The 27,509-nt window shown below is 53.7% G+C and overlaps 1 protein-coding gene across 9 annotated transcripts; it reads right to left on the reverse strand.

The window, feature by feature from the left end:
• Positions 1–1,997: 1,997 nt before the first annotated feature.
• EML2 (EMAP like 2) lies at positions 1,998–26,649 on the reverse strand. Of its 9 annotated transcripts, none has more exons than XM_028529985.2 (22): positions 26,525–26,649; positions 23,015–23,233; positions 22,794–22,917; positions 22,499–22,606; positions 20,648–20,676; positions 20,315–20,444; positions 16,513–16,662; positions 15,936–16,005; positions 15,720–15,830; positions 14,666–14,761; positions 13,637–13,771; positions 12,724–12,823; positions 11,439–11,593; positions 11,185–11,310; positions 9,493–9,624; positions 7,212–7,279; positions 6,849–6,937; positions 6,573–6,670; positions 5,974–6,061; positions 5,466–5,561; positions 4,394–4,524; positions 1,998–2,421 (listed from the first exon to the last, which is right to left on the reverse strand). In XM_028529985.2, the coding sequence occupies exons 2-22, from the start codon at positions 23,205–23,207 to the stop codon at positions 2,296–2,298; spliced, it is 2,355 nt and encodes a 784-aa protein (XP_028385786.1). In that variant the 5' UTR covers positions 23,208–23,233; positions 26,525–26,649; the 3' UTR covers positions 1,998–2,295. The 9 variants fall into 9 exon arrangements, 8 of the variants coding, with proteins under 8 accessions (XP_028385786.1, XP_028385787.1, XP_028385782.1 ...); XM_028529986.2 differs by having other exon boundaries at positions 22,499–22,603; positions 26,525–26,622; XM_028529981.2 differs by lacking the exon at positions 26,525–26,649 and adding an exon at positions 25,675–25,930.
• Between the last annotated feature and the right edge of the window lie 860 nt (positions 26,650–27,509).

Consider the following 27,509-nt stretch of genomic DNA (forward strand, 5'->3'; position numbering starts at 1 on the left):
AGTGGAGTTAACACCAGCTCTATTAGCGTAGAACTTTCTAGGCACATTTTTTCCATGCAGGTCTGAGGCTGGGCACAAGGGGGCGACAGAGCGCTAAGAGACCCAATGACACTTCCCCAGAACTTGGACTTCAGTAGCGGGCTTTGCAGGTTTCTCCTGCAGTACTTTCCTTCCTTAGGAAGAGATGGGTTGGGTAGCTGTCACCGTGAAACTGCAAAGCTCTGAGCTTTCCATCCCAGGTGATCAGCTGTACAGGTGAGAAAAGGAAGCGCAAGTGTGTAATGTTCTACATCATTTTTATGTACTGTTCCGTCCAGGAAAATCCCACGTTTGCTCCCTTATTACATTTCCACTAGAGCAGTGGTTCTCAAAGTGTAGTCCCTGATGGGGAATTGGGGCAGCTGCGCTGTCATTACAAGGCCTGTGGGTGATTCTAGTGCTCCTTCAAGTTTGAGAACTACTCAACCAGAGAACAGTTGTGCCTCAAACATTAAAATAAATAAATGGCCCTGGCTGGTGTGGCTCAGTGGGTCGGGTGTCATCCTGTGAACCAAAGGGTTGCCAGTTCAATTCCCAGTCAGGGCTATGGGCCAGGGTCCTGGTTGGGGGTGTGCAAGAGGCAATAGATCCATGATTCCCTCTCTCCCTCCCTGCCCCTAAGAATAAATAAAATATTTAAAAAATAAAAATAGTCCTGGCTGGTGTAACTCAGTGGACTGAGCACAGGCCTAGGAACCAAAGGGTTGCCGGTTTGATTCCCAGTCAGGGCACATGCCTGGGTTGTGGGCCAGGTCCCTAGTTGGGGAAACGTGAGAAACACCCACACATTGATGTGTCTCTCCCTCTCTTTCTCCTTCCATTCCCCTCTTTACATAAATAAAATCTGTAGAATAAACAAAGTAGCCAGGCTGCTTGAGGAAATCCTGCAGATCACTTGTAAAAGAATCTTTTTTAAGAAAGATGTAATTAGATAGCATCACTATAAATTATATAGGCTGCAAAAGAGGAGAGTAACTCACTCCCTACCCCCATATATATATATATATTCCTTATGGTGTGGTCAGGGTGGTGGTTAGTGTGTGTGTGTGGGGGGGCAATGGATGGGATGGGGAACAAGGGGGCTTGTGAGGGGCTGGGGATGTTTCTCCATCTGGGAGCTGGCTGCACGGATGGGTTCTGAACTCAGCAGACTGCATTTCTCTGCTGTATGTTAAACACCAATAAAAAATGAAAGTAAAATGTTTTGCTCAAGGTTACACATACTGAGCTGAGAAATTCCTGATGACCGCATTTGAGCGGCGCCAGCTGGGTCGCTCCTACACCACTCAGGCAACTTTTCATTGTTTATCTGGGTGGAGTTGGTTTGGCCTCTGGCAACCCAGTGCTTAGATCCTAACCCGTAGCCATCTTTCGTGTTGTAGGCCCACTTCTCTGAAAACATTTCTTGTCCTATTCCAACCTTGTGGGAGAGGTGGAGGCTTCCGTTTTCCATACGACCCGCGTCCCTGGTCACAATCACTGGTCCAGGAGTGGTACTTCACCCAGGTGGAGCCAATCACAGTAGACCAACTGGCAGGTCAAGTTGATTGATCTGCAGATGGGCCAGTCACGACCTTTTTCTGAAATCTTTGGCCCTGGGGCCCACGGCTGTCTGATCTGAGCTTTGCAGCTGCTGGGTGCGTTGGGTGGAGAATGCTAGTCCCGGAGAAAAATGCAGACTCATAGGTAAGAAGGAATGGTGCGAGTGTCCTATTGGCCCTCAAATCCTCGGTTCCGTGGCCCTGAAGCCCAGCGGCACTTACTTGTTTGAATGGAGGCCCAATTGAATTCTCTTTTGGCCTAAATTAGAGCAAGCTTGGTTTCTGCCACTTGCAGCCAATAAAGACCTCCGAGTAATGGTCCCTCATCCAACACTGTAATCCGTGAACACACCCCCCCATACACAACACCTACAGACACACCCAATCTATGACACACCACTTGCACAAACCCGACACTCCACCTCAGTGCACATCTTTATTTGTGGATGATATAAAAGAATAAACTTAAAAAAACACCCCAAACCAAACATCCTAATGGCTCTCCCAAAACAATGTGACCCCCTCCTCCCACCCAGATAAATAGAGACTTCTGTCTGTCAGCCCAGCCTTCCGCCCCCATAACCCTCTCTGCTATAGACATACTCTGGGTATATATTACTCTACTCGGCAATAAACATCTCCCGAAAATAGAACTCCAACCCTGCCACCTGACTCCACCCTGGCCCCGAGTCTCTGGGACCCCCGCCAACCCACTTCAGACCACCCGCCACTGCAGTATACTGGTGTCCTTGCCCCCTGTGCTCAGGGCCATGCTGTCATCCCACAAGAAGGCCACGTTCGTCACGTGGCTACTGTGTCCGCCGTATTTGTGGCTGAGGGCCTATGACGGGGAAAAAAAGGAAGTGAAAGGTCAGAGAGGGCAATGCCACTCCATGTCTTCCCAAGCTCACCCGCTTCTTTACTGCTTCATAAACCCCTCCTTCTAGAGCCAGGGCAGTGGATCTCATTTCTTCAACAAGCTAATGACATTTAAAAAAAAAAAAAGCACCGGCTGGTGTGGTTCAGTGGATGAGTGCCTGGGAACTGAAGGGTTGCCGGTTCGATTCCCAGTCAGGGCACATGCCTGGGTTTCTGGCCAGGTCTCCAACTGGGGAAATGTGAGAGGCAACAGATCAATGTATCTCTCACACATTGATGTTTCTCTGCCTCTCTCCCTCCCTTCCCCTCTCTGTAAAAGTAAGTAAATAAAGTCTTAAAAAAAAAAAAAAAGAAACAAATGAGCGTGCACATCAGGGAGGCTGTTCTGTATAACAAAATACGACACAAACAAATGCAATGCCTGGATCTTGATTCAAACACACCAAGTGTAGAAGGCTATTTTGGGGGACAATCAGGGAAATTTGAATTATACACTGGGTATTAAAACACATAAAAAATTAATGTTAATTTGTGGAGTTTTTGGATATGTAAGCATTACCTTTATTGTCGAGATACAAGTGTTAATTTGGGGAGCTAAAAGGTCATATGTAGGTTTTGTTTTAAGTACAAAGACAAAAAAGAACAGAAGAGAAAGAAAAAAGAAGTGTGCCAAATCTGGTCACAGTTGAACAGGGGTGATAAGGACAGGAGAGATCACAGCACTCTTTGATCTGGCTTTATGTATGCAAATTTTATAATGAAATGTTAAAACGAGTTTCACCTCTGTTAGAACCAGAGACTGGTAAAATTAACGTCCAGTTTTACAGTGGACACGGGTTATCTGCTGGTGGTCTGTGGACAAACTGAATACACTCTTCAGTGTTTTTAGAAAAATAGTTGCTGACATTTACAAATCGAAGGAATTCACATTAAAATTTGATTTCCAGCCTCTCTCAAGACCTTGCAAGTCTGGCCCTGGGGCTGTGGCTCAGTGGAGTGAGTGCTGGCCTGCAAACTGAAGGATTGCAGGTTCGATTCCTAGTCAGAGCATTTGCCTGGATTCAGGGCCAGATCTCCAGTTAGGGGCATTCGAGAGGCAATGACTGATGTTTCTTTCACATATTGATGTTTCTCTCCCTCTCTTTCTCCTTCTCTGTCTCTATAAAAAGCACTAGAATCTTAAAAAACCCCAAAACCTTGCAAGTCTGGCTACACTGAACCAGCTTCCCACTGAAAGTGGGGTGTAAGAGGCCTCAGCCTCTCCCCAAACCTCATTCAATTATTCTCCCTCCTTGTCTGACCCTGTGGCCTTGGACTTTGTGCCCCTTGTCCTACTAGAGAATCACAGATGCTGCAGATCCAAAGACCTTCGACCTGTAGCTACTTGGAACCACCCTGCCACTTAGAATGGCAGCTGTGAGGTCAGCGACCCCATCTGGCTTATTTCACTGCTGCATCCTCTGTTCACAGGCACAGAACAGGTGCTCAGTGAATACTGAGTTAATAAGGATAAAAGAATCAAATATCTCAGCCCTGGCTGGTGTGGGTTAGTGGATTGAGTGCAAGCCTCCAAACCAAAGGGTTTGCTGGTTCGGTTCCCAGTCAGGGCACATGCCTGGGCTGCAGGCCAGGTCCCCAGTAGGGGGCGCTCAAGAGACAACCACACATTGATGTTTCTTTCCCTCTCTTTCTCCTTCTCTCCCCCCCCAAAAATAAATAAATAAAGTCTTACCCCCCCCCCCCCCAAGATCTCAGATTTGCAGATGCTCAGAGATTTGGCACTTCAGACTCTGAAATTCAACCTTCAGGTAAAAGCCCCTGGATCAAGCCCATTACCCTCCTTGCACAGATGGGGAAACGGAGGCCCAGAGCTTGCCCCCATTGCTGCTTATGACCTCCACCCTGCCAGCCCCCTCCCCCCCGGAGGGACTCACTCGAGGCTGACAGCAGGGGTAGCTAAACAGGTGGACTTTGCCAAAGTCATCAGCTGAAGCCAGCAACTTCCCATCGTGGGAGCGGGCCACGGCGTTGATGTCAGTGCCATCCGCTCCCTCGGACCAGATGCCTGTAGGAGAGATGGGAGGTGGTGGTGGTGAGATGTTAGCGACCCCCAAAGAAGAAAAGGCCCGGGCCCCCACCTGCCACCTTCCTCTCACCCAGCCTGGCTCTAGCCAGTGACGGGAGTCAGCACCTTTTATAAATGCGTATCACACCTTGTGCCCCACTGCTCAAAGCCCTTTGTGGCTCCCTGGTGGCCTCAGGAGAAAGCCCAGGCTTTTCACTATGATACCCCTAAGCCCTGCCTGGCCTGGTCCCCTCACTGCTCCAGCCTCAGCCTAATTGTTGCTCTCCTGGAATTCTGCAATGATTTAGCCTTCTTGCATTTCTTCAAATGCCATGCTCTTGTCACCTCTGGGCTTCTGTACATGCCATCATTCCCTTTGCCTAGAGACATCTTTACTGCCCTGTAATGTATCTCATCCTCCAGCTTGGATGTCCCTTCCTCCAGGAAGCCCAACCTGAATCCCTTTGCAGGCTGAGGCCAGACACCACCTCTGGGCTTCCTTGTCCCTGCTCGGTCTACTTTGGGTTGTCCAGGGACAGGTCTCTCTCCACCACCAAAATATAGGTGCCATGGTAGCAAGGCTGGGGCCACTGTAGTCTCCAGTGTCCCAGACCTGACCAGCCCAGGGCTGGGCACAGAGGCGCTCAGGAAGTACGTGTTGACTGCATGAATGCCTGAGTAGAGAAGTGGCTGGGGCATGGGCAGTATCATTCTCTCTGGACCGGGTGCCACCACCATCGGGTCTTATTTCATTTGAGTTCCAGAGACCTCAGCAGTCACCTCACCCCGCCCTTTCCTCACACGCAAACACTGCCCACGAGTGTAAAAGAGCGAGTCTCCCTTTCTGCAGGTAACCAACAGGAAGAGACTGAAAACCACGAGACAGGGGTGTTTCTTGGAGCTTCAGTGTTTAGCGGGAACTTCCCCATTCCAGAACTCACCGAACACCCCAAACCCGAGGACACAAGTAGCCGTGGCCCAGTCCACGTTCCTCACGGCATCTGCACTGGTGATCTGCTTGCAAGTGGTCGGGTCCCCTGGGGCGGAGAGTGGGGGAGGGGTGCAGAGCTGAAAGAACTATTGACTTAATACCTCCACTTCACAGAGGACGGACACTGAGGTCCGAGACAGCAAGTGATGGTCCCAGGGCTTATTCCCTCTCTCTGCACTGGCCAGTAGGGGCTGGATTCTAGGTTCTGATACCTCAAGACCTGAGCAGGGCCTTCTGCTTAGAAACCTGTACCCCACCCATTCAACCAGAAAGGGGAGGACTTGGTGAAAAGTGGGGTCTACCAGAGAGGAAATCAGAAGCCAGGAATGCAACCAATCAGAACAGCCAATAAATACAGCAGCCCAGGGAGACAGACTTGAATAAGCCGGTGCCCCCCTCCCTTCCCAGAACTCAGGGAAGGCTATGCAGGCCACAGCATGCAAGCAAGGAGAACTCACAGTACAGAATCTCATAGTCCCCAGAGTTGGTGACAAAGCAGCTGCTGTCCTTGGCCCAATCCAGGTGGGTGATAAAACTGGAGTGGCCCTGCCGGAAGGGAAGAGGTGGAGTTAGAGCCAGAGGGGGCGGGATTAGAGGAGGAAGGATGGCAAGCAAAATACAGAGGTACAGCGAGAACACAAAGGGGCTGAAGAAAGGATACACAGGGCTCGGGAGAGTGGAGGCGGGGCCAGACTACCATGGGCGGGGCTAGACAAAAAGGGCTTAAAACACAAAGGGAGTTTAGAACATGTGGGCAGAGCTAGACAGAGGAACGGGCTTCGAATGCAATGGGCTTTTGGGCTACACAGAGGGTGCTTAGAACGTGAGAGGCGGGGCTACGAGGGGCAGGCTTCGAATACAGGGGCAGGGCTACACAAAGGGGCGGGCTTAAAACACAGGGCGGGGTAAATGTGTGGGCGGGGCTAAGACTCCTTCAGGTGATCAGGGTAGAGAGTCTGGTGGATGTTGAAGCTGTGCTCCCTTAAGGTAGAAAATTGGTTAATGCTACACCCCCACACAGGGGTGGCGGCACGGGCTGGGGCCACTGCCCACTCACCGAGCACTTGCCCAGGCGGCTGACCTTGCGGCCGCCCTGGTCCACCGTGTACACGTACACCAAGTTGTCGTGGGAGCCCACGGCCAGGTACGCCCCGTCTGGGGGAGGGGGAGGGGGCTATGAGGAGGCACCCAGGCTCCGCCCCCTCCTCTCAGATTCAGCCCCCACTGTCCCAGACTCCTCAGCAGTCCCAAGCTCCATCCCCACCACACAGGCTGCACTCCTTCCCCCCCCAACAGTAACTCTGAGCCTCAGCTCCCAGGTCCCACCCCTTACCTGGGGAGAAGCTGACCACTGAGATCTGTTCATTGCCATCTGTATGGATAGCCACCAGGTCATGGGTCTCCGTGTCCAGCAGCAGCCATCTTTAAGGAGGAGGCATGGGAGGGGAGGAGGAACGGTGAGCTGATCAGATAGGAGGGAGCAATCTGGGGGCTGAGGTAGGGGCTCTGGAAGAGATTTGGGAGAGGCTGACTCCAGAGGAATGTTGGGCTATCAAGTCTTGGTAAACAGTTGGTACCTCATTAATGTCCTCTGTGGGATCAGGGGCAGTAGGGAATAAGGGTGGGGGGGGTCAAGGGACAGTTCGGGGGAGGGGAGAGCAGAGAAGCCCTCCCCAAATGCCCAGTTCAGCTTTACCTGCCAGTCACTGTGCCCACAGCAAGCACAGAACCGCTGGGGTGGAAGCCGGCAGAGCGGGCGGGGTCCTGGAGAGAGAAGAGGGGGGCTCAGAGAGGGGTCGCCCATCCATCTGGCCATTCCCCTGCCTCAGAGCCAACTCTCAGGTAGGCAGGAGCCTCTCCCTCCCCTCTGCTGCCCTCCTGGAATCCACTGCCTCACACACGCTGGAAACCATTCCGCCTTCCTTAACAAGCAGCTCGGACACAGAACATCCCTCCTGTCACTGCGGATTCTGGATTCTCTTTTACTCCTGTTCTACATTCCCACAGCTTCACTCATCCAAGATGATTTACTTAAGAAATTTTCTAGAATAAGACTATTGGGACAAAAGGTATCTATATAGAGTTTTGATATACTGCCCTGGCTGGTGTGGTTCAGTGGATTGAGTGTCAGCCTGTGAACCAAAGAGTTACCGGTTCAATTCCCAGTCAGGGCACATGTCTGGGTTGCAGGGAAGGTCCCCAGTAGGGGGCACGTCACAGGCAACCACACATCGATGTTTCTCTCCCTCTCTTCCTCCCTCCCTTCTATTCTCTCTAAAAATAAATAAATAAATATCATTTAAGAAAAGAGTTTTGATATATAGTACCACTTTACTTTCCATAAAAGTACACCAACTTATAGTAAATTCCCCTGTTTCCAGGATTGTTATAAGCCCTTAGTCTGGTCAGTTGGGAAGTAATATGGCCCATGGAATGCACTCAGTAAGGGTCAGCTATAATTATAATTCCACTGTGATGATGGGTGAGTGATTTGACCTTTCTGAGCCTGTTTGTTATCTCTGTGGAGCTCGAGGGAGTGAAGTTAAAAAGATGATGTGTGTGCAGTGCTAAGCCAGTTTCTCCAGGCACACTCAACAGATGCCCCAAATTGGAACAACTAGGGGGAGTACATTCCAAACTGCAGATTTCTGGTCCCCAATTCAGACTCCCTGAATCAATACTCTGTGGCTGGGACTTGGAATTCTGTGTTTTTAACAATTTCCACATGGCTCAGATGTCCTGCAAGCTGGAGAACTGCTGTGTTCAGCATGGGGCCTGCCATATAGTAGCTGCTCAGTTAGGCAGCTGGGATGAGGATTATTATACATGCCCTAAAAATTTCCAGGGCACACCATCCCGGATTCATAGAAGTGCAAAGGGCATCGAGTGTTCCAGGATCAGAGGTAACCCTGGATGCCTGGAGCACAGCCTTAAAGCGTGGCATGGGGGATATAAAGGCACTGACCTCCCAGGGCCCCATACTGCACATGCAGGGGAGCTTAAAAACTGCACTGCCCAGAATCCCTTGCAGCTATGGTGCTGCTGTGGTTTGGGTCTGATAATAGGTGGCACTTTTGTGGGTTCCGGGAGGCAGAAGGCAGAAGCCCTGCTCCTACCACTTCCGTTGACCAGTGGGTTGTGAAAGCAAAGACGTTTGCAATGCCAGTGAGTAGTCACCAGCTTTGAAAGGAAAGGGCACAGAGCATCCGTTTTTGGCCAGTGCTAATGTAGCCACAGTTGGGTCACTATAGGAGAGGGGTGTCAAACTCATTGTCACCAGGGGCCACATCAGCCTCACCGTTGCCTTCAAAGGGCCGAATGTCATTTTAGGACTGTAGAAATGTAACTGCTCCTTAACAGTTCAGCAAGAGCTCGGTGCTGCTGCTGGGGAGAAACAAGGTGCTGGGCCGGATAAAACAAGATGGAGGGCCGGATTCGGCCCTCGGGCCTTGTGTTTGCCACCTGTGCTCTAGGACAACAGATTGACAGAACCTTTGGCAGTGACAGAGATTTGTACTTTCCAACATGGTAGCCACTAGCCACATGTTTGAAATGTAGCTAGTGCTACCCAAAAATGAATTTTTAATACTATGTACATTTCAAAGTTAGTTTAAGTTTGAATAGCTACATGTGTTGGACAGTGTAGCTCTGCAGCCCACGCTTGCAGCGACCACAGCTTCCTGGCTCCCGGACTGCAGCTCCTGTGATGACGTTTTCCTGAACTCAGTGGTTCCTCACTCCCCACCCTCCTGGCAGGGGCAGCAGCTCCCCTTGGGGATCGGCTCTACGGGGTTGTTCTGGGAGTCCTTCCTGCTGAGGATCCTCCCCTCCAGTCCTTCCAGGCAAGTTTTTAAGGGTTTGGGTTTGTAAGGGAGTACCAAATCCCCTCAGCTCAGACAGCCCGAGTATGGTTTCCGCCTGACGCACTGACACAAGCGCTTTGGTTAGAACGACATGCGAGGCCCCCGTGCCCTTACCTCGATGGCCCTGCTCCAGACGGGCTGGTGGGACTCCACGCTCCACAGATGCACCAGCTTATCCTGCCCGCACGTCACAAACTGAGCCCGGCTGGGGTGTGCGGCCAGGCCCCACAGCTCTTCCACGTGGCCCTGGCGGAAACGGGAGACGGCAGGTTGGAAACCGTAAATCCTGGCCCTTTCTGTGCAAGCCCGATGCCACAAGGAAGTGCTGGACCAGCCCAGCAACATGCCTGCCTGCAGGTAACCCAGGGAGACCATTTTTCCAGTGGGTCCAAAGGAGGCTGTGATAGGGCAGACCCTGCCCCAGTGTGTGGCTTGAGGCGAATGTGTCCCCCTCTCTGCTTTCCAGTTTCTGCGGTGGGAGACAAGAGCATGGTGGGTAGGAGCTGGGTTCTGGGAGTCAGCTGCCACCCAGAAGGCTGTGGGGTCCCACAGACTTGGCCTGGTGGGTCTGACTTCAGTTCTCTCTTACAGTCACCTGGGCAGGGCACTTCTCCTTGGAGCCTCGGTTTGATCCTCTGTGAAATGGGGCCAATTACAGCATTGGTGTGCTCACCAAAACCACAGGCGGGAGGAGTATGAGGCTAGTACAAAGGACTTACAGAGTGGAGGTGGCTACTGTTATTATTTACAACACAGACTCTTAGCATATTGTTAATTAATATTAGTCACATTGACCAGTAATGTAACTATAATAACTGGTATCAGTATAATAATGCTAATAACTAATCTAATTAATAATGTAGTCAATCATATAAAATATTGATAATATTATCAGAGGTCTCCAAGGTCTCTTCTGGGGACACCTAGAAAATCCCTTTGGCTCTTGTTTTTCTTTGTCTCCTTTCTCTGGAAACTGGAGCCAGAGTTGGGGGGGGGGTCTCAATGCAGCAGCATGGACTCCAGCGAGCCTGTCGAGGGAAAACCGCCCGGAGGGGTGGAGGAAGGGGGCTGCTGAACAAGGAGCAATCTGGATAAGACTCGGAGTATTGACTCGGTGCCAGTGCCAGGTACCATTCTCCGTGCTGTTTATGAACGGACTCACAAAATCAGCATAAAACCCCGTGAGGTCGGCTCTGTTGTCCTCCCGTTCCACAGAGGCACAGAGAGGTTGCTCACTTGCTTCCTGTCACACAGCTAGTGAGCGACGGGGCTATTAGATTCCAGGGCATTGCCCTCCAGAGTTCATATTCCTCACGACCACACCATACCACCTTGTAGAAGGTGGGACTGTTAAGCAGGTGGGGGTCAGGTTTTGGCACACCAGGAGTGAGGAGTGGTCATTTGAGCTGCAAGGAGAAAAAGAGGCTGACTCCAGAGGGTCCTCCCAGATCCCTGAACCTGGAGACCTGGGAGGTACATGGCCCAAGGTGTGTGACAACCTGCCATGCATGGCACTTCCAACAGAAAAGGACACCTCCCAGATAAGAAGAGGAGGGGCAGCACAAGGGGAGCGGGGTCCTGGGGACCCTCTGCCATGCTAGCAGTTCTGTTGTCGGTTGCTGGATCGTGGGGAGTTCTGCGAGGGGCCCCAGGTCAGGGGAGGGGTTATGGAGCAGGAGCAGGTGAAGAGACAGTAAGTGGTGTCTCCCAGGCCAGAGGAAAAGGGATGGGGCAGGGAGGTGAGGAAAACCAGAAAGGGAGCAGATGGTGGGGCAGGGAGGTGGGCAGGTGCAGAAGAGAGCTCACCTGGATGAGCAGCGAGAAGCCCGTGTGGACAGAGCCCTGCAGGATGGAGTTGCGGGTGGTCCCCACATACAGCGTGTCCCCCCGGCCCTCGGCCACAGTGCGCACGGGGCCAAAGTCCTCAGGAACCTGGCGGGAAAAAGCGGAGGGGGCAGGCAGGTGAGTGCAGGACACACACAGGGGTGGGGCTGGGACGGACAGGTGCAGAGAGGAGGGTCTAGCATTAGGAGTCCGAGTTGGGTGAGGCAGCTTCTCACCTCCACCTCCTGCAGCTTGCTGTAGTCGGAGCCCCAGAGGACCACCCGCCGATCACGGCCGCCTCCGGACACCAGCGTCCCGTCCCGCAGGGCGCAGAGCCCAAACACGCCACCATCGTGGGCGCCAGCCACCACGTGTGTGATGCGGTTGCCACCTTCGGGAAGGCTGGGGTCAGGGGTCAGCATGGGGACACTTCCCCTGTACTGACCCCTGAAAGCACCTCACTCAACACTATATCCAGCCATTCACCCACCTCGCCTTCTTCCACCCCTCCGTCCACCCACTGGTCTGTTCAAACACCCTGCCGTCCAGCCGATGAGCCCTCTGAACCAATGCCTTCCTAACCACCCACTCACCCGTCTGCTGGTCTGTCCTCAGCCACTCACCACCCGACCATCCTTCCATTGTCAGTCAGTCCGCCTCTCATCCATTCATCCACCCTGTTTCACCCAAGTACCCATTCACAATCAGTTCATCCTTCCAGCCAGACCTCCACCCGGTGCCATCTACCCATTCACCCTTCTATCCACTTATCTGTCAATCTAACCATCCATTTATTCATTAGTTAACCCATTTAATCAACAATATTTAACTAACATTTACTCCAGGCCCAGCCACTGGTTAGGACAATCAACTCATTTATTCATTCAGTAATCAACCCACTTTGTAGAACAATCCACTTTTCATAACATACTGATAGACTGGCTGAGATGACCATTCATTCATTCATTCGTTCATTCATTCATCACTTTATAGCTTCACTGCCTGGCGAAGACCTATTTATTCATTAACATAGTTGTCCATTATGGGGACAACCATTCATTTTTAGTTATCTGTTCAGCAAATCATTCACTATCAATGAGAACAGAGCATTAATGTACTCAAGTCTTCCCTTCATTTACTCTCAAGTCTTCCCTTCATTTACATTCATTGACCAGAACAACGCCTTCATTCCCTCACTCCCTGTTCATTCATTCACTGCTCTGGGAAAAACCACCTCTCCATCTACCCATCTGCGCACCCACAGCTGGGTAACCCATTCATTTACAGCTCCAACTTGACCCCTAAGGTGGGATTGGCCAAGGACAAGGGTGGGGAACAAATAAGGATTTCCTGGAGGCGGGATGTTGGAGGGGAGCCTTGATGGGGGTGTTGGAGTTGAGTAAGCGAGGATTTCGCCTGTTTTACCAGACACTCCACACAAACAGAGTCAGAGGAAGGAAACACAGCTGAAGAGGGTTAGGGAGGACCGGGCTGGGGACCAAACGGGTGGGGTGCACTGACCTTTCCCCCAGACGTAGAGGTTCCCCCCAGAGTCCCCGGTGACCACATCGCCACCCTCCAAAAAGGTCACACACAGTATGTACTTCGGTTTCTCGTGTTTCTAAGACAGGGGAAATGGGGAAGGTGTCAGGAGGCCACTGAGACGGGGCGGCCTCCCAGAGCTCGGGCACTGTCCAGGAAAGCGGCACTCCCTCCGTGCTTTCACCTGAGGCCCTGCGCATGGCGCATCCCCAGCCCCAGCCCACAGGCCTGGAGTGCTCACCTTGCTGAGAGTTTCCGACCACATCTCCTTCCCCGTCTCCTTCCCTGGACCCACTTCCTGCCCACTCTCCCTTCCCTAACTTCTGTTCCCCTCTGTCCCCGGTTTCCCTGCTCTCTTCCCCTTGGATTCTCCTCTCTGACCCTGACCCTCACTTCTCCTCTCTCCCTCCCTCCCTCCTCATCTCTGTCTCTAGGGCCCCCTCCAGCCCCGTCCCACCCTCTTCTCAGCATCTGTTTCGTCTCCGGGATCTCTCTTTTTGGAGTGAAGCCCCAACTCCCACCAAAGGCAGGGAGCCCTGTCAGAAGAGCCCCAGGATCTTCTCTCTGAGGCCCTCTGCTTCACATTCGGTGTCTCTGGCCGCACGTTTCTCTCCGCCAGCCGGTCTCTCTCTCTGGCCTCTCTGTGTCTGCCCGTAACATCTACACCAGCAGCGCGCACTTACTGAACATGAACTATCTGCTAGGAGCTGCTAAACTCTTCACCCCACCAAATCCTCACACCATGAGAGTCAAGGGGGACCATCCCCACAGTATGGATGAGGAAACCAAGGCCCCGGCAGGCAACAGCTGCGTGATCTGTGGCCCCGGGGACCCTCTGGAGTGTCCTGCTGTCTGCCTTGGTGTCCCTGCCTGCCCTCCCACCGGCTCTCACCTCAAAGAGGCCTTGCCGCTTGCTCAGGCTGCCCCCTTCCAGGCTCCAGAAGTAGATGTGGGATTTCCCGCAGGTGATGAGCGCGGTGGGGTCTGTCGGGTGGAAGGTGGCCACCAGCACAGCCTCGTTGGAGCACTTCGGGGAGTGTGGAGATCTGAATGAGGTCCTCCCCGCCACCGGGGCCACCACACCCACCCCACGCAGGACTGCCCTAGACAGCTGTGTGGGCTGTGCACCACACACGCAAGCTGTCTTTTTCTTATCCCAGCAAACGGATAGAGACAGGAGGCAGGAGGCAGGGCCCACCAGCGAAGCATCATTGTGTCTTCATTGACATAACAGCAAGACACTTGCACAGCCCTGTTCTGCCTCTGTGCTAAGCACTCGATGTTTAACCCCACAGCTCCATAGGAGGAAGGGCTCCTTAGTGTCCCCCACCCCCACACTGAGTTACAGATAGAGAAGTCAGGCTCAGAGAGGTGAAGCTGCTGGCCTAAACCACACAGCCAGGTAAGCATCACGGTCAGAGTCAGCTCACAAGGGTCTGACTCCAGAGCTCAGCCTTTCAACCATTTCTCCTTCCCCAAACCATGGGCTCCAATCCACAACCCAGGTCTCCTTCCTCGAGCCCAGAAAGGGGTGTGTGACCTCGGGTAAGTTCTTGCCTCTACTATGCCTCGGGTAACTCATCAGCAAAACAGGCCTCTGCCCAGGGATGGAGTCAAGGTCAGTCCTGGACATTGCAGGGCTGTATAGTGAGCAGCCAACCCTCCTGTAGCGCCCAGTCCACCCACCCCGTATCCCAGCTTCAAAGCTGACGTCCCATAAGGAAGATGCTCCCATTATCCTCATTTTACAGATGAAGCAACTGAGGCTCCAAGAGGGTAAGCCCAAAGTCACACAGCCAGGAAATGGCAAAGCCAGGACTTGAACGTGAGTCTACCTGACACCAGACTCCAAACCACTGAGATCCTGCCAATCCCACTGGGGCACCCTAAGGACACCCATGGGATGAGAGCGGGGACCCACCTTGCTGTCTACCACCTTGGCCTCCTTGGCCCAGTCCCACACGGAGAGCATGTGATCGTTGGATTCGTCCACTGCGCAGAGCAGGTTGCCGCCATTCTAGGAGACAGGGGCCAGGGGGTCAGGGTCCACCCCCCTAACACTTTGCCTGCTGGGGCATTTGCCACTCAGGCCTGTTTTCAGATTCTCAAGGGCTCTGGCCCATGGCACAGGAAATGCACGGAAATCCACTCCCCATCCGGCGGCCATGCACACATTTAAAAGACTTTTATAATTTTCCTTCTGGAATGCCTGATCCCTGAGAAGTCAACGTGATGTCCCCTCAGCCACAGTTCTCAGCAGTCATCACACAGCCCGGTGCTCCTCCTGAGACTAGCTAATCTCCATTTTCTTGTGGAGCGACTTTAATGTCTACCGAATTAACCAATTAATAAAGCTGGTAAAGTGTCTTTTCGTACCTTTAGTTAAGCACAGATTGATTCTGCTTTTGCAGGGTTTTCACACACATACATACACACACTTTGGCAACAAAACAGCTTTTTTCCTCCCAGTCCAGGACCTCTTAATTACCTGTGGGAGGACTGGTTGTTTTCCATTCCCCAATCCATTGCAGACCAACACTTTGGTAATGATAAAAATGTAAAATATGGTTTAAAAAACACCCACTGTACTTGGATGTGTGGAAATGTCAAATAGCTCTCCAAATTCCTAAAGGCTTACTCGCAATTCCTTCACTTATCTCGCCCAGTCCTACCGACGCCCATCTAGGTACCATGAGCCCCACTGCCCTGGACGCTGGGCTGAACGCGCGCAAAGGATAAAGACACTTCGAGCACTAACGGATCTACAAGGGGACCCCGAGGACTTGGGGGTCCCCCTCACAAAGGCTAACAGAGCAGGCCTGTGACGTCACAGAGACGGGCGCCCTGCACGGAGCCTGAGCGTGGCCTATACCTGTGACGTCACAATAAGGGCGTGGCCCCATCCTGGAAGGGGTGGGTGGGAAGGCACTGTGCTGGTTCCTGATTCTGGAGGTGAGGGTCGGAGCAGGACTTACCGATTTGGAGAAGCCCACACAGCACACAGCTCTGTCAAACACCCCCAGGCCCAGCACGTGTAAGGTGGAGAGGGAAACTGAGTCCCAGATGCGCACGTGGGGTGGCAGTGGCTGCAGGACAAGGAGAGGCCTGTTACCTGGGGGGCCAAGCTGCCTGCAGCCCTCCCAAGACCCGGCTCCAGTGTCTTGGTCCTGCCCTTTTGCTCTGTTTGTTACCTTCCCTTCCTTAGTGGTGCCAGCCACCTGTCCAGTGGCAATGGTGACCATATCAGGGTGGACAGCCAGGCTGAGGAGAGAGAGGACAGATGGACAGGACTCAGTGGGAGCCAGGGGACCCAGGACCCCTCCCACAGCATGGCACAGTCATGATGGATGGTTATTCATTCCACAAGTTGGTTGACTGAGTTAGTCTGTAAACATTTATTTCGTCTTTTGGCAGTAAAGCGGTTCCCAGAGGGTACCCCAGCTCAGAAGCAACACTTAGGCCTGGGGTCTCTAATTGAAGTGCCCCCAGGCCTGTACCACAAATGGCCAGGAGAGGGCACCCACTTCAGGGGCTGCCACCACATGGTCCCACACACTGTGGGACTCTCTGAGGTACCAGCTAGAAGTTTTCAAAAGAAGTGAAAAAATCCAGGCATTTGAGTGAATTCACCGACGTCTAAAATATGAACAATACATATTTGTCCCTCTGAATTCAGCCTGCAGGCCAGTGAAGACCTGGCCCCGCCCACCCCCCCATCCTGTCCTACGCAGGACCTCACCTCACTCCAGGCTCCCTCCCAGGCCTCACCATTTAATGTCATCGTTGTGCCCCAGGTAGTGCCGCTGCCTCTGTTCCTCCACGCTGTACAACACGGCCACAGAGGCCACGAAGTACACGATCTCCCCTGTGGGCAGCAGGTAAAGGTTGGCGCGGCAGTCTCGGCCGCGGTAGCCGTAGCTGGAGACGCCCGGGGCTGGTTAAGGAGCCTGTGCGGCCTTGCCCGAGCTGACCGACTACGGAACTCAACTAGGCACCTGGAGCTAGGTGTTCTGGCCTTCAAGCTTACCCCTGTGGGGGCCCAAGTGACGGTGCACCCCCAAAATTGTCCACCAAAATACGAACCCCCAACACCTGTGAATGTGACCTTAACTGGAAAAGGAGATTAATTGAGGATCTTAAAATGAGGTCATCTGGATTATCACAGTGAGCCCCAAATCCTATGACAAGTGTCCTTATAGCACACAGAGAGAAGACTCAGACCCAGGGGTGGAAAAGGCCGCATGAAGAAAGAGATCGGAGCCCTGGCCAGATGGCTCAATTGGTTAGAGTATCATCCCAGTACACCAAAAGGCTGAGGGTTTAATTCCTGGTGAAGGCACATACCCAGGTTGTGGGTTCGATCCCTGGTTGGGGCACAAGTAGGAGGCAATTGATCGATATTTCTTCCTCAGATCAATGTTTCTCTTTCTCTCTCTCCCTGTCTCTAAAATTAATGAAAACGTTATCTGTGGGTGAGGATTTTAAAAGAGAGATTGGAGTGTTGTAGCTACAAGCAAAAGACCTCTTGGGGTTGTCACAGCCACCAGCAGCGAGGAGACAGACACGGAGCAAATTCTCCCCAGAGCCTCAGGAAAAAGCATGGGCCTGCTGACTCCTTGATATGGGATTTGCCTCCAGAACTGTGCGGGATTTTTTCTGTTGCTTTCAGCCACCAAGTTTGCCGTAATTTATTACTGCAGCCCTGGGAAGCTAATACAACCTCCGGCCCACTCCTCTGCCCCAGAGGGATGCCGTTAAAGCCATTAACGCTAACTCCGCCCACATCCCTCCTCTTCTCAAAAGCTTCCCAAGGGTGCCATCTCACTTGGAGTCCAAGTCCTTATGAAAGCCCAAGTACGAGGACTGCCTGACCCGTTGATCTGGGCCCTGCCTCCTCATCCCCCTCATACCTACTCAGCTCCAGGGGCAGGAGCCACCTCCCTGTTCGAACCTCAGGGGCTCTGCACCTGCTGTTCCAGCCCCGGAGTACTCCTCCCCATCATCTCGCCATGGCTCCCTCACTTCCCGCAGCTTTCTGCTCCACGGTCAGCTCCTCCGGGAGGCCTTCCGGCCCACGCTGTTCGAAACTGCACACTCATGCCTTCTCACTGCTGCTGTCCCCTTCCCCCTTCCTGTCTGCAGTGTTCGTATCAGCATCCCACGTGCTATCTAACTGGTCTCTCTCCTCTGACAGCACCTACTGCAGGAGCTCAGGGCTGTTTTTCTCGTGTGTTCACTGCAGTCTCCCCCGTGCCCAGATCAGGGCCTGATACACAGCTGACACACCGGGGCGGGCAAAAGTAGGTTAATAATAATAATTAAATATAATAATTAGTTAATAAATAATAATACAAGAATAAACTGTGTTTTGCATACTCACAACTATAAATCTACTTTTGCCCACCCCTGTACAAATATCTGCTGAAGGAATGACTGACCGCCCCCTGTCCAGAACTTTCTTTGGCTCCCCAGTCCTCCTTGGGAAAGCCCAAGCTCTTCCTCCTGGCCTCCTGGGCCCTTCCCCGGCTCCACTGCTCTCCTCTGCTCTCTGTTTTTGGAATTCCTCAAAATGCCGAAATCAGTGCCACCACCCCAGGCCTTGGCACTAAGTTTCCCTTTGCCTATAGTTCATTTTTCTTTAAAGATTTTTATTTATTTTCAGAGAAAAGGAGAAAGAGAGGAAAAATAACATCAATGCGTGATTGCCCCTCGCACACCCCCTACTGGGGTCCTGGCCCACAACCCAGGCATGTGTCCTGACTGGGAATTGAACCAGCAACCCTTTGGTTCGCAGGCTGGCGCTCAATCTATTGAGCCACACCAGCCAGGGCCCTTTACCTAGTACATTCTACTTGCTACCCTTCTTAGCTATCGCCTCCTCAGCTCTGCCCTCGGGCTTACTGCCTGTACTGGGCTTACCCCGCTTAGTAATGATCTGGTTTACCTGTTAGCTGTCCCTACTCCCCCATGAGTCTGAGTTCCAGGGCTATTTTGTTCACTTCTGTAACTCCTCCTCTGAGAAGCCCTCCCTGACCCCCAGACTGGGGCTGCTGCCCTCTCCGGGTTCCCCCAGGCCAGCTTTGCCCATTCTGAGTTGTCACTGTCAAGGAGTCTGTCCCCTCACTGGACTGTGAGCCCAGCAGGGCAGGCAGACACTGTCATAGTGACTACTGGGTCCCCAGAAAATGTTCAGAAGAGACTTACTGAATGAATGTCAACACGGGTATGCCAGCCCCACAGAAGCTGCCCCACACTGTAGTCATTTCTGAGAGGGGAAATGAGACCCATACTACCCTCTGCCATCTCAGTTGCCTCTCCTCTGACGCTATCTAGCCCACCCAGGCATGAAAGCTTGTTATTCCTTGATTCCTTTACTTCCAGCTGCCTCAAGGACACTCCAGGCTCCAATATCCCTGCCCCCTCTGGAGCAGAAACTCAGGCCAAGAGAAGACAGGCACTGGGTCCCAAGGACACTGATCCCAAGACCCCATGGGCTTTTCGGAAAAACTTTGGGATCCAGAGTCAGTCCTTGACTCAGATCTGCTCTGACTCCCTAGGACGGGGCTCAGTCCCCTCTCTCCGCCTCGGTTTCCTCATCTGGGAAATGGGGATAATAATTCCCGACCTACAGGCCTCAGAGTTCTCAGAGGCCACTGGTTATAAAAATGCATTCTCAATTCTACAAAAGAGAAGGATCATATTATTCAACATATTTACACATCAAAGAACTCAGAATGGTGCCTGGCATATAGTAAGTGCTCAGTAATGATTAGTTATTTTATCAATCCCTGGTTATGGGGTACATATTAGGGCTCAGCACCTCTACACATTGTTTCACAGCCCTATGGATCCAAGGTCATGAAACCCATTTTTCAGAGGAAGCAACTGAAGCACAGAGAAGCAAGGTGACTTGTCCAAGGTCACACAGCGAGCCAGAGGCTAGTCTGGGGTTTTAACCCATTTCTGCCGGGCTCCGAAGACAAGATCCTTAACCATCACCAATTTCTTCTGTTTCTCAAGTACGCCAAGCTCACTCTGGCCACAGAGCCCTTGTACCTGCTAAGGCCTCTGTTTGGAACATTCTAGTTCTTCCTATGCTAGCTCCTAATTGTTCCAGTCACAGCCCAAATGCCCCCTCCTCAGAGAAACCCAGTTACTCCCCTCACATGAACTCAGGTTACTGTATTCCCAGAATTTACTGCTAGCTGAAATCATCTTGTTTATCTAACCAGCAGCTTCTGTGTTATATCATCTGTGTCCCCACCAGCTTTAAAAGGTGGATTCCGTGAACCAGCTTGCAAACAGAAGAGTCTGACATATGGAAGGCACCCAGCAAACATTTGCTGCTTTAATGACTCATAAAAGGTCATTTCAGTTAACCAGCCTTCCTGTGCTCTCTCCTAACTCCAGGGTCATCCCAACCCCTCATGCCACAGGGGTCTGGGAAGTCCCATCTCCAGGACAAAGATGCTCCCATGTGCCAGAGTCTCACACTAGAAGGACTTTTGCCACCTCCTGGCTGGGGGATGGGGTGTGGGGGCGGGAGGTAGGGATTAAAGCAAAAGGATACACCCAGTCCAGCTTGAGTCTGCAGGAAGGCAGCTCCGAGCGCGTGTCCAGGCTGTAGGTGGGCGCCAGCTCGTCCGGGATCAGCATGGGCACTGGCCGGCCCCTCAGGAACATTTTCACAGAGCCCTCCTCTGCTATGACAACCCCAGAGGTCAGACACTGACACCAGCCCCCATCCCTACTTCCTCTCCCATCCAGGCTTTACTCTAAACAAAAATAGGTGGGGAAACTGAGACCAGAGGGGCAAAAGCCTAGCAGCCCGTTCCCCTGGCCTTTGGCTCCTGGACTCTCATCCCAGCGAGCCCCCAACCAAGCCCTCCCCTCCCCCACTTACCCATGCTGAAGATAACTTCTTTGGTTTTGCTGTCAGGACAGAACAAGGGGGAGAAAAAGGACCCTAATTAGAGGGGCAGGTCTGAAAAGAGGAGACACCACTCCACCCTGCCGCTCCCCCGGAGGTCTCTGATGAACAAGGGGGGCCGCGTAAGGAGCGGAGCACTGCCTCTCTGCAGGCCGTGTGCTTTGCTCGGTTGATCTTGCAGAGCCTAAGACACAGGCCCAGAGAGGCAGTGATCGCCAAAGATCACACAGCACGAAGTGGCAGGGACGCGATCCTGGAAGAGGGGAGTCACCAGGGACCCCCCTCCCTCCTAAACAGCACGGCTTTCCCAACGCTCCCCACCCCCCACTCCCACGGCGCCCCAAACTTCAAGCAGTAAGGAAAGCAGTGAAAGTTTAAGGAAAGGGGCGTGTCCCCATGTTCCCTTTTTCGGCAAAAAGGGATGATGCTCGCGGGCCTGGGTCCCTGGGGATGGGGTAGACCTGGGATCCAGGCCTCGGGAGTGCAGATAGGAGGGGGTCTGCGAGGGTCTCACCCAGCTCCAAAGCTACTCATGGCGGCGGCTGGCGGAGTTTCGGGACCGGGGGTGGAGCCGTGAGCGGCCCCGCCGCTTCCGGCCCTGGGAGGTGCCCGCGCCGCCGCGCCCTGCCCCGCCCTCCGCGGCTGACCCCGGGAACTGGCGGGTCACACTGGGTCTCAGGTCCCGGGCTGTGGGGTCCTGATACCAGGCTCTTTTACGGAGGTGGGGGAGAGTGTTGTTTGAGAACAGGCGCTCGGGGGCGTGTCTGCCTGAATTCACACCCCAGCCCTGCCACTTCCTGGCATTGTGTTGCCCAGCCTCTGCCTCAATTTCCTTGTTTTCAAAATAGGCATAATTAAGAGTTCCTAGTTTCCAGGGTAGTTGAGAGGATTAAATTGTTTCATTCATGTAAAGCCTGGAGTAGTGCCTGTATAGGGCTATGTACGTGTTTGCTATTATTTGAATGGGGTTGAAATGTGTAGATTTTAACCATGGTCCTGCCTTACTCTGGCTCCTAGACTCTGGCCACGCCCACTACGTCACGGACTCCGCCCGGTTATCGGTATGGCTCCGCCTCTGGGAGTTGGCCACACCTAACATTCGATCATACCCACTTGACAGATCCTGCTGCTGAGTTGATTGTCAGCTGACAATTGACTGCTCCCCCCTCCCACCCTCCTCCCCGCCTAAGGTCCTGCCCCGCATTCTGACTACGATCACTGACACGTGATCCCTCCTTCTCCTAAACTTAGATCTCACCCACCTACGGCCACGCCCATTTCTGCCTGGCCCCTCCCGGTTCCTCATGTCTGGCACACCCCCACATGGCCGCAGCTCCGGTGACCCCTGCCCCAGGTTCTGCTTCAGTCCAAGTTAATATTCTGGCCACGCCCTCAAATTCCATTCACGTTCTCCCTCTGAATACCTGCTTCCCTGCAGAAACTTCCTGAGGCTTCTGCCCTTGGTCCCACCTCTGAGACTCAAGGGGAACTTTTACAATAATTAGCTATGCCCACAAAGCTGGCTCCTCAGTGACCTCTCCTCTGGCTCACCCACGAGACCCTGACTATCCACGCCTCCTAAGTCTTGACCACGCCCCTTAATGTTAGCTCCGCCTTTTGGCTTCCGGCCACTTAGACCAAACTATCTCAAGATTGGTCCCTCCAAACTTCCGCGACTCTCCCCATATTCTGGACTAGATGACCTCGTTCTAAGTTACCACCTCGTGCCCCGGGGCATCACCCTAAATTCCCCATCGTTTTCGATGCTTATCCGAGGTCTTGGCCCCACGGAGTCTGTGCCATGACTCCGCCCCCCACACTTACCCTTCCTTTTTGGCGCTACAATTGCTGCTGGAGGATGTGGTGCGGCTGCGGGGATCCTCGCGGCGCACCGAGGCGAGGCGCTCTGGTGACAAGTAGCGGCGGGCACTGCTGAAGAGAGATCATGCCGTTAGGAGCGGAGCCTGCAAGGCCAGCAGGCGACTGAAGGAGACGAGAACCTCTCGGCACATTTCACTGCTGTAATTCGGGCACAAGAGTCCGTCCGTCTCCATACAAACTGTCTCTGTTTCCCACAAGGTCTTGGAGGAAGCTGGGGATCCCAGCCTCAGTGCCTTACCTGCGCCCGGAGTTTGCCTCCTTCTTGGGGGAGGATGGGGAGGTGGCATAGCCGCCCACGCGTCGCGGGGGCCCTGAGCCATTGAGGGGCGTTCTAGTGGGAAGGCCTTTCAAGAGCTGACACACTAGAGAGAGAGAGATGGGGTTAGAGAACAGAAGCAGGTGAGTGACGCCCGAGCCCCGGCCCCTCCCCATCCCATCCCTCCAGTCTAGCGAAGATACCCGAGGCTGTGGTGCCTAGACGCGGAGGCGCCCGGCCCTTGGGGGTGCCCCGTGCGCGCAGCGCAGCGCCCTGCTCTTCGCATGCCCGTAGGCGTCGCAGCGCGTCCGCCAGCGCCGCCTTTAGGACCGCCAGCTCGTCTTCCTGCAGCTGCAGCCGCTGCTCCAGCGCCGACACGCGGTCGTCCACCTCCATGCCGCTCGTGCCCGACAAATTGTCATCTAGAACGCGGGGGAGAGCTGGCTGTAGGGACCACCAGGAACTCCAGAGCCTGAGTAGTCCCTCCAGCCTTCCCGCGGCTAAGCTGGGGGGCAGCCACGCCCCTTCCTCTCCCACAACCTGGGGCTGGGGACGCTTGGAGATGGGCCAAGAAGAAGCGGGCTCCGAGGGGGAAGGAAATCCCCCGCGGCTCTCCTCCTTGCCTTCACACTCGTCTCCGCTCAGCACGCTGGAGGTGTGACCTTAGGGAAGTCCCTTCCTCTCTTCTAAGAGTCTTAGAATCAAGAGCCTCACGACTCTAGTTTTAAGATTCTATGACTAAGATGCTAAATATTTATGAGTGATATCAATATTGTAAAGATATCAACTTATTCCTAGTGACACGAACATTTTAGAATTGATCTCTGATGACTCTCAATACTTATCGCGGGTACTAAAAGTTCCCTCTCTGTTTCTAAGATTTTTTTCCAAGCCAAAAAGGCCATACCTGATCCCTCCTCTTCCCATTCTCTCCCCACCAACGGTTCGACCCTAGAGCCTGCTGCCAAGGGCAGAGTTTCTGCGGCCCCTGGCGGCAGACAGGAGGGTTGCAGGTAACGCATCGCAGACCCAGGAGACCCAAAGAAGGAAGATGCGGGGATCAGACACACAAACTCTCTTCTTCGGTGGAAGCTTCTCTCCTCTCTTCTCTTTCTTTATTTCGCTTCTGTACTCCACGCCCCCGATGCGTCTCTCCCTCTCCTTCCAGCCTCTGGACGCAACCAAATAACTCCTCCATTGCCCCTCCCTCCCATTTCCCCGAAATGGGGGCGGGTGGGGGGAGCAGAGGACAGAGGTGGTTCTCCCTTTTCCCTTCTTTCCCCAGACCGCTCATACCCAGACTCATTGCTGGCAACAATCGAGGAAGCCCTGGCTCCCGGCCGGGTGGATTTAAAGGTGGTAGCATTAACAGGGACAGGGCGTGGAGGTCGCACCGGCCATCCCGCAGCAGTAGGCTGCCCCGCCCGTCCGCTGGGCTCCGCAGTGCAGCCTTCGGTCCCACCCCTCCCTCCCAAGCTGCCCAATCGCTGGCCGGGCCTCGCCCGCCCTGCCCCCCCTCCCCCCACCCAGAGCCTCTGGTCCTGTGCCTGGACCTGCAGAGGAAGGAGGGGGCCTCCCAAGGTCGGAGGGAGATAGCTGTCAGAGCTTGGAACTCAAGAGGAGAGAATCTCGGGGTCCGCAGGCATCACATGTACAAAGGAGTGAAACTAAGGACGGAGGTTTGAAAGAATGTGCAGAAACTCTCCAAAGATCACAAGCCAATAGGTGAGGGGCAGGAGGGCTCAATCACAACGTTGTGTCGAGCCCCCTCTTACCTGCCATTAATAATACTACCAAAAACATGAGATCTGCTAGAGCGGGCTTCCATGTGGCAGGCACAGTTCAAGCAAACGCTTCGTAGCATGTTTCATTTTCATGGTACCTAACGCTCCCAGCAATCTAGTCGCTGTACTACTACACCCATTTTAGGAGAAGTGGGGAGGAAGGGGACTGAGGCCCAGAGAGTTGAAGTTACTTGAACACGGACACACAGCCTTTCAGCAGCAGAAAAGGTACCAGACCCAGGTCTAGGCACCCTGCCTCTCAGAGGGTAGAGAAGGGCAAAAATGAACAAGCACGCTGGTCCTCTGCTGTCCAGTGGTCCCTGCTGCTGGGGTGTGTGAGCCCCTAAACTGGGAGAGGGTCACTTCTTAGGGCCTTCTGAGTGGAATGGAAGAGGCTTCATGTTGGCCCTTCAGCCCCCACCCAGATAGGCCAGCAGCATTCTAGGGCCTTGGCCTGTGCCATCCACCCCCTCCTCCCCCGCCATGACTCAAGTCCTGATCTCTCCAGACCATTCCCCCACTTTTACCCAGAGACCAGCGCCCACTTCCCATGTCTCCTCCCATCTCCCCTCTCCTCTGCCTCCAGCTGCCCTCATCTGGGCCTGCCTTCCACCATGGTCCTCCTGGTGTCACACTCATTTGTCTAGGGAGAAGTGCGTCCTGATGGATGGGAGGGGTGGGGCCTAAGGATTTGGGGGGGGTGGTTAGCAGAGGCAAAGTCCTCCCGTCCCTACACGTCCCACACCCAGTCCTCAAGCCAACACCAAATCCCACCGTCCCCCTAATCTGTCTGTCCTTCTGCCAGGGAGAAGGGGGAAGGGTCCCAAAGGATTGAGAAGGGGTTGGGAGGACAGAGTTCCAGACCTCCAGGCCTCCTGCTCTTCAACACCCCTGGGGAGAGGAGGAGGATGGAAGCGGGTGGGGGACTGGGATCAGAGCTTTGGGGATCAGGGACCTTGCTCTGGGGTCAGGGTCCTTCTGGGGGAGAAACGGAGATCTTCGGCAAGGGGCGAGGATGGGGACTTGGAAGCAGGAGGGGGGGCAGGAGGAGATGGGTCGGAAGTGTGAAGGGGTCTCACCGTTGCAGTACTGAAGCAGCGAGGACGTGTCGTAGAGGCCACAGAAGGCCGGGCCGCGCTCCGCCATCGCCCCGCCACAGCCACCGCCGGCACCCCCGGCCCCAGCCCGGGCCCGGTCCCCCCCCCCAGGCCCTGCCTCCCGTTGCCATAGCAACACCCTCCGTTCCAGCATCCCCAGCTCAGCCCGCCTGGCATCAGGCGGCCGGCGCCGGGCCTGGCACCGGGGTCATCTCTCAGAATGCTCGAAAGGGGGGAGTAGGGACACCCCCTGCAAAGCGCCCCCCCACCCCAACACAGTCCTCGGGCGGGGATTGGTCGGGCTGAGATTCCCCGGTACAATGTGATCCCGCCCACAATCACCGCGAATTCTCTCTAGACCCCCACCTTGCTTGTTCAGGACCAATGAGAGCCTGTCGCGCAGGCCCCTCCGCCAATAGGCACACAGAAAAATTGGAAGGGGCAGGGCCCTCCCTGCTTTGCAGCCTTAAGCTTAGCCCCGACTCCGAGAGGAAGAGGAGGAGGAAGACACTCCCAAATCCTCAAAACGTTCTCCCCAATATTTTATTGGATTTCCCGAAAGCCCCCTTGCAAGACTAGAACTCGACCCTAGTATCTTAAATCCATCCAGAAATCCACGAGCTCCGCCCTGGAACTCTTATTCTAGTTCAGTTCCTAGAGCCCTTGTTTATTAGATCTAGACCCGCCCCCAGGGGTCTTAACTCCACCCCCAAGATCCTGGGGGAGACAGCATTCTATTCCCACCCCCAGAGCCTCTGGCACCGACCCTTAAGCAACCGGGGGCTGAAACACTTCCCCCAGAGCCCTTGACCCGGCCTTCTTGCAGGATTACCTCAGTCCACGGAGCTTCGGCCCCTCCCGAAAGTCTGTTTCTCCGTCCACTTTCATATCAGCCGCCGCTTAGTTCCTCCCCTGAAGCCCGCATCTCCCACAACTTCATTATCCAGTCCGGGTTTTGACACAGGTCCAGCTCTGACGCCAGGCCGGCTGGTAGTGTCAGTCGCAGCCAGCTCCGAAGTTGGGGGGAGAGGGGTGGGCAGAACACCTGACACTGGATCGCAAGAATAATGGACCGTATTCCCCAACAGAGGGTTAGCACCTAGACATGACCCATGTTTTGCAGGGAGGGGACGAGAGCCCAAAGTGGGACTGGATTTGCCCCTGGAAACGTAGGCAGACCCATAGAGCACAGGGCCTTGGAACCAGATTGATCCGGGTTCGATTCCTGATTCCACCACTTTCTCCTTGTGACTTTAGAGTCAGTTTCCCAGTCTGGAAAGCAGGAGGTCTTATCCACCTACTTCTTTCATTCATTTAAAAATGTTGACTGAGTGCCTACCTTGTGCCAAGCTCTGTCCTAGGTCCTGGAATTTCAGTAGTAACCAAGTCTCCTGGATCTTTCAGTCTGTGGAGGAGGTAAGCCACCATACTCGAAACAAACAATAATAGCTAACATTTATTGAGCATCTACTATGTGCCAAGCACTCAGTTATCTTCCCCAAGAGCTTTATTTTCTTTTCTCTAAAAAAAAGTCAAAATGAATCCCTGACTGGAGTAGCTCAGTGGATTGAGTGCAGGCTGCGAACCAAAGCATCGCATGTTTGATTCCCAGTCAGGGCACATGCCTGGGTTGCAGGCCATGGCCCCCAGCAACCGCACATTGATGTTTCTCTCTCTCTCTCTGTTTCTCTCTCTCTTTCTCCTTCCCTTCCCTCTCTAAAAATAAAAATAATCAAAATGTATTGATTTTTAGAGAGAGAGAAACATCAGTTTGTCATTCCATCTATTCGTGCCCTCACTGGTTGACTCCTGTGTGA

The sequence above is a fragment of the Phyllostomus discolor genome, chromosome 12 (assembly GCF_004126475.2).
Source record: "Phyllostomus discolor isolate MPI-MPIP mPhyDis1 chromosome 12, mPhyDis1.pri.v3, whole genome shotgun sequence".
NCBI classification, from domain to species: domain Eukaryota; kingdom Metazoa; phylum Chordata; class Mammalia; order Chiroptera; family Phyllostomidae; genus Phyllostomus; species Phyllostomus discolor.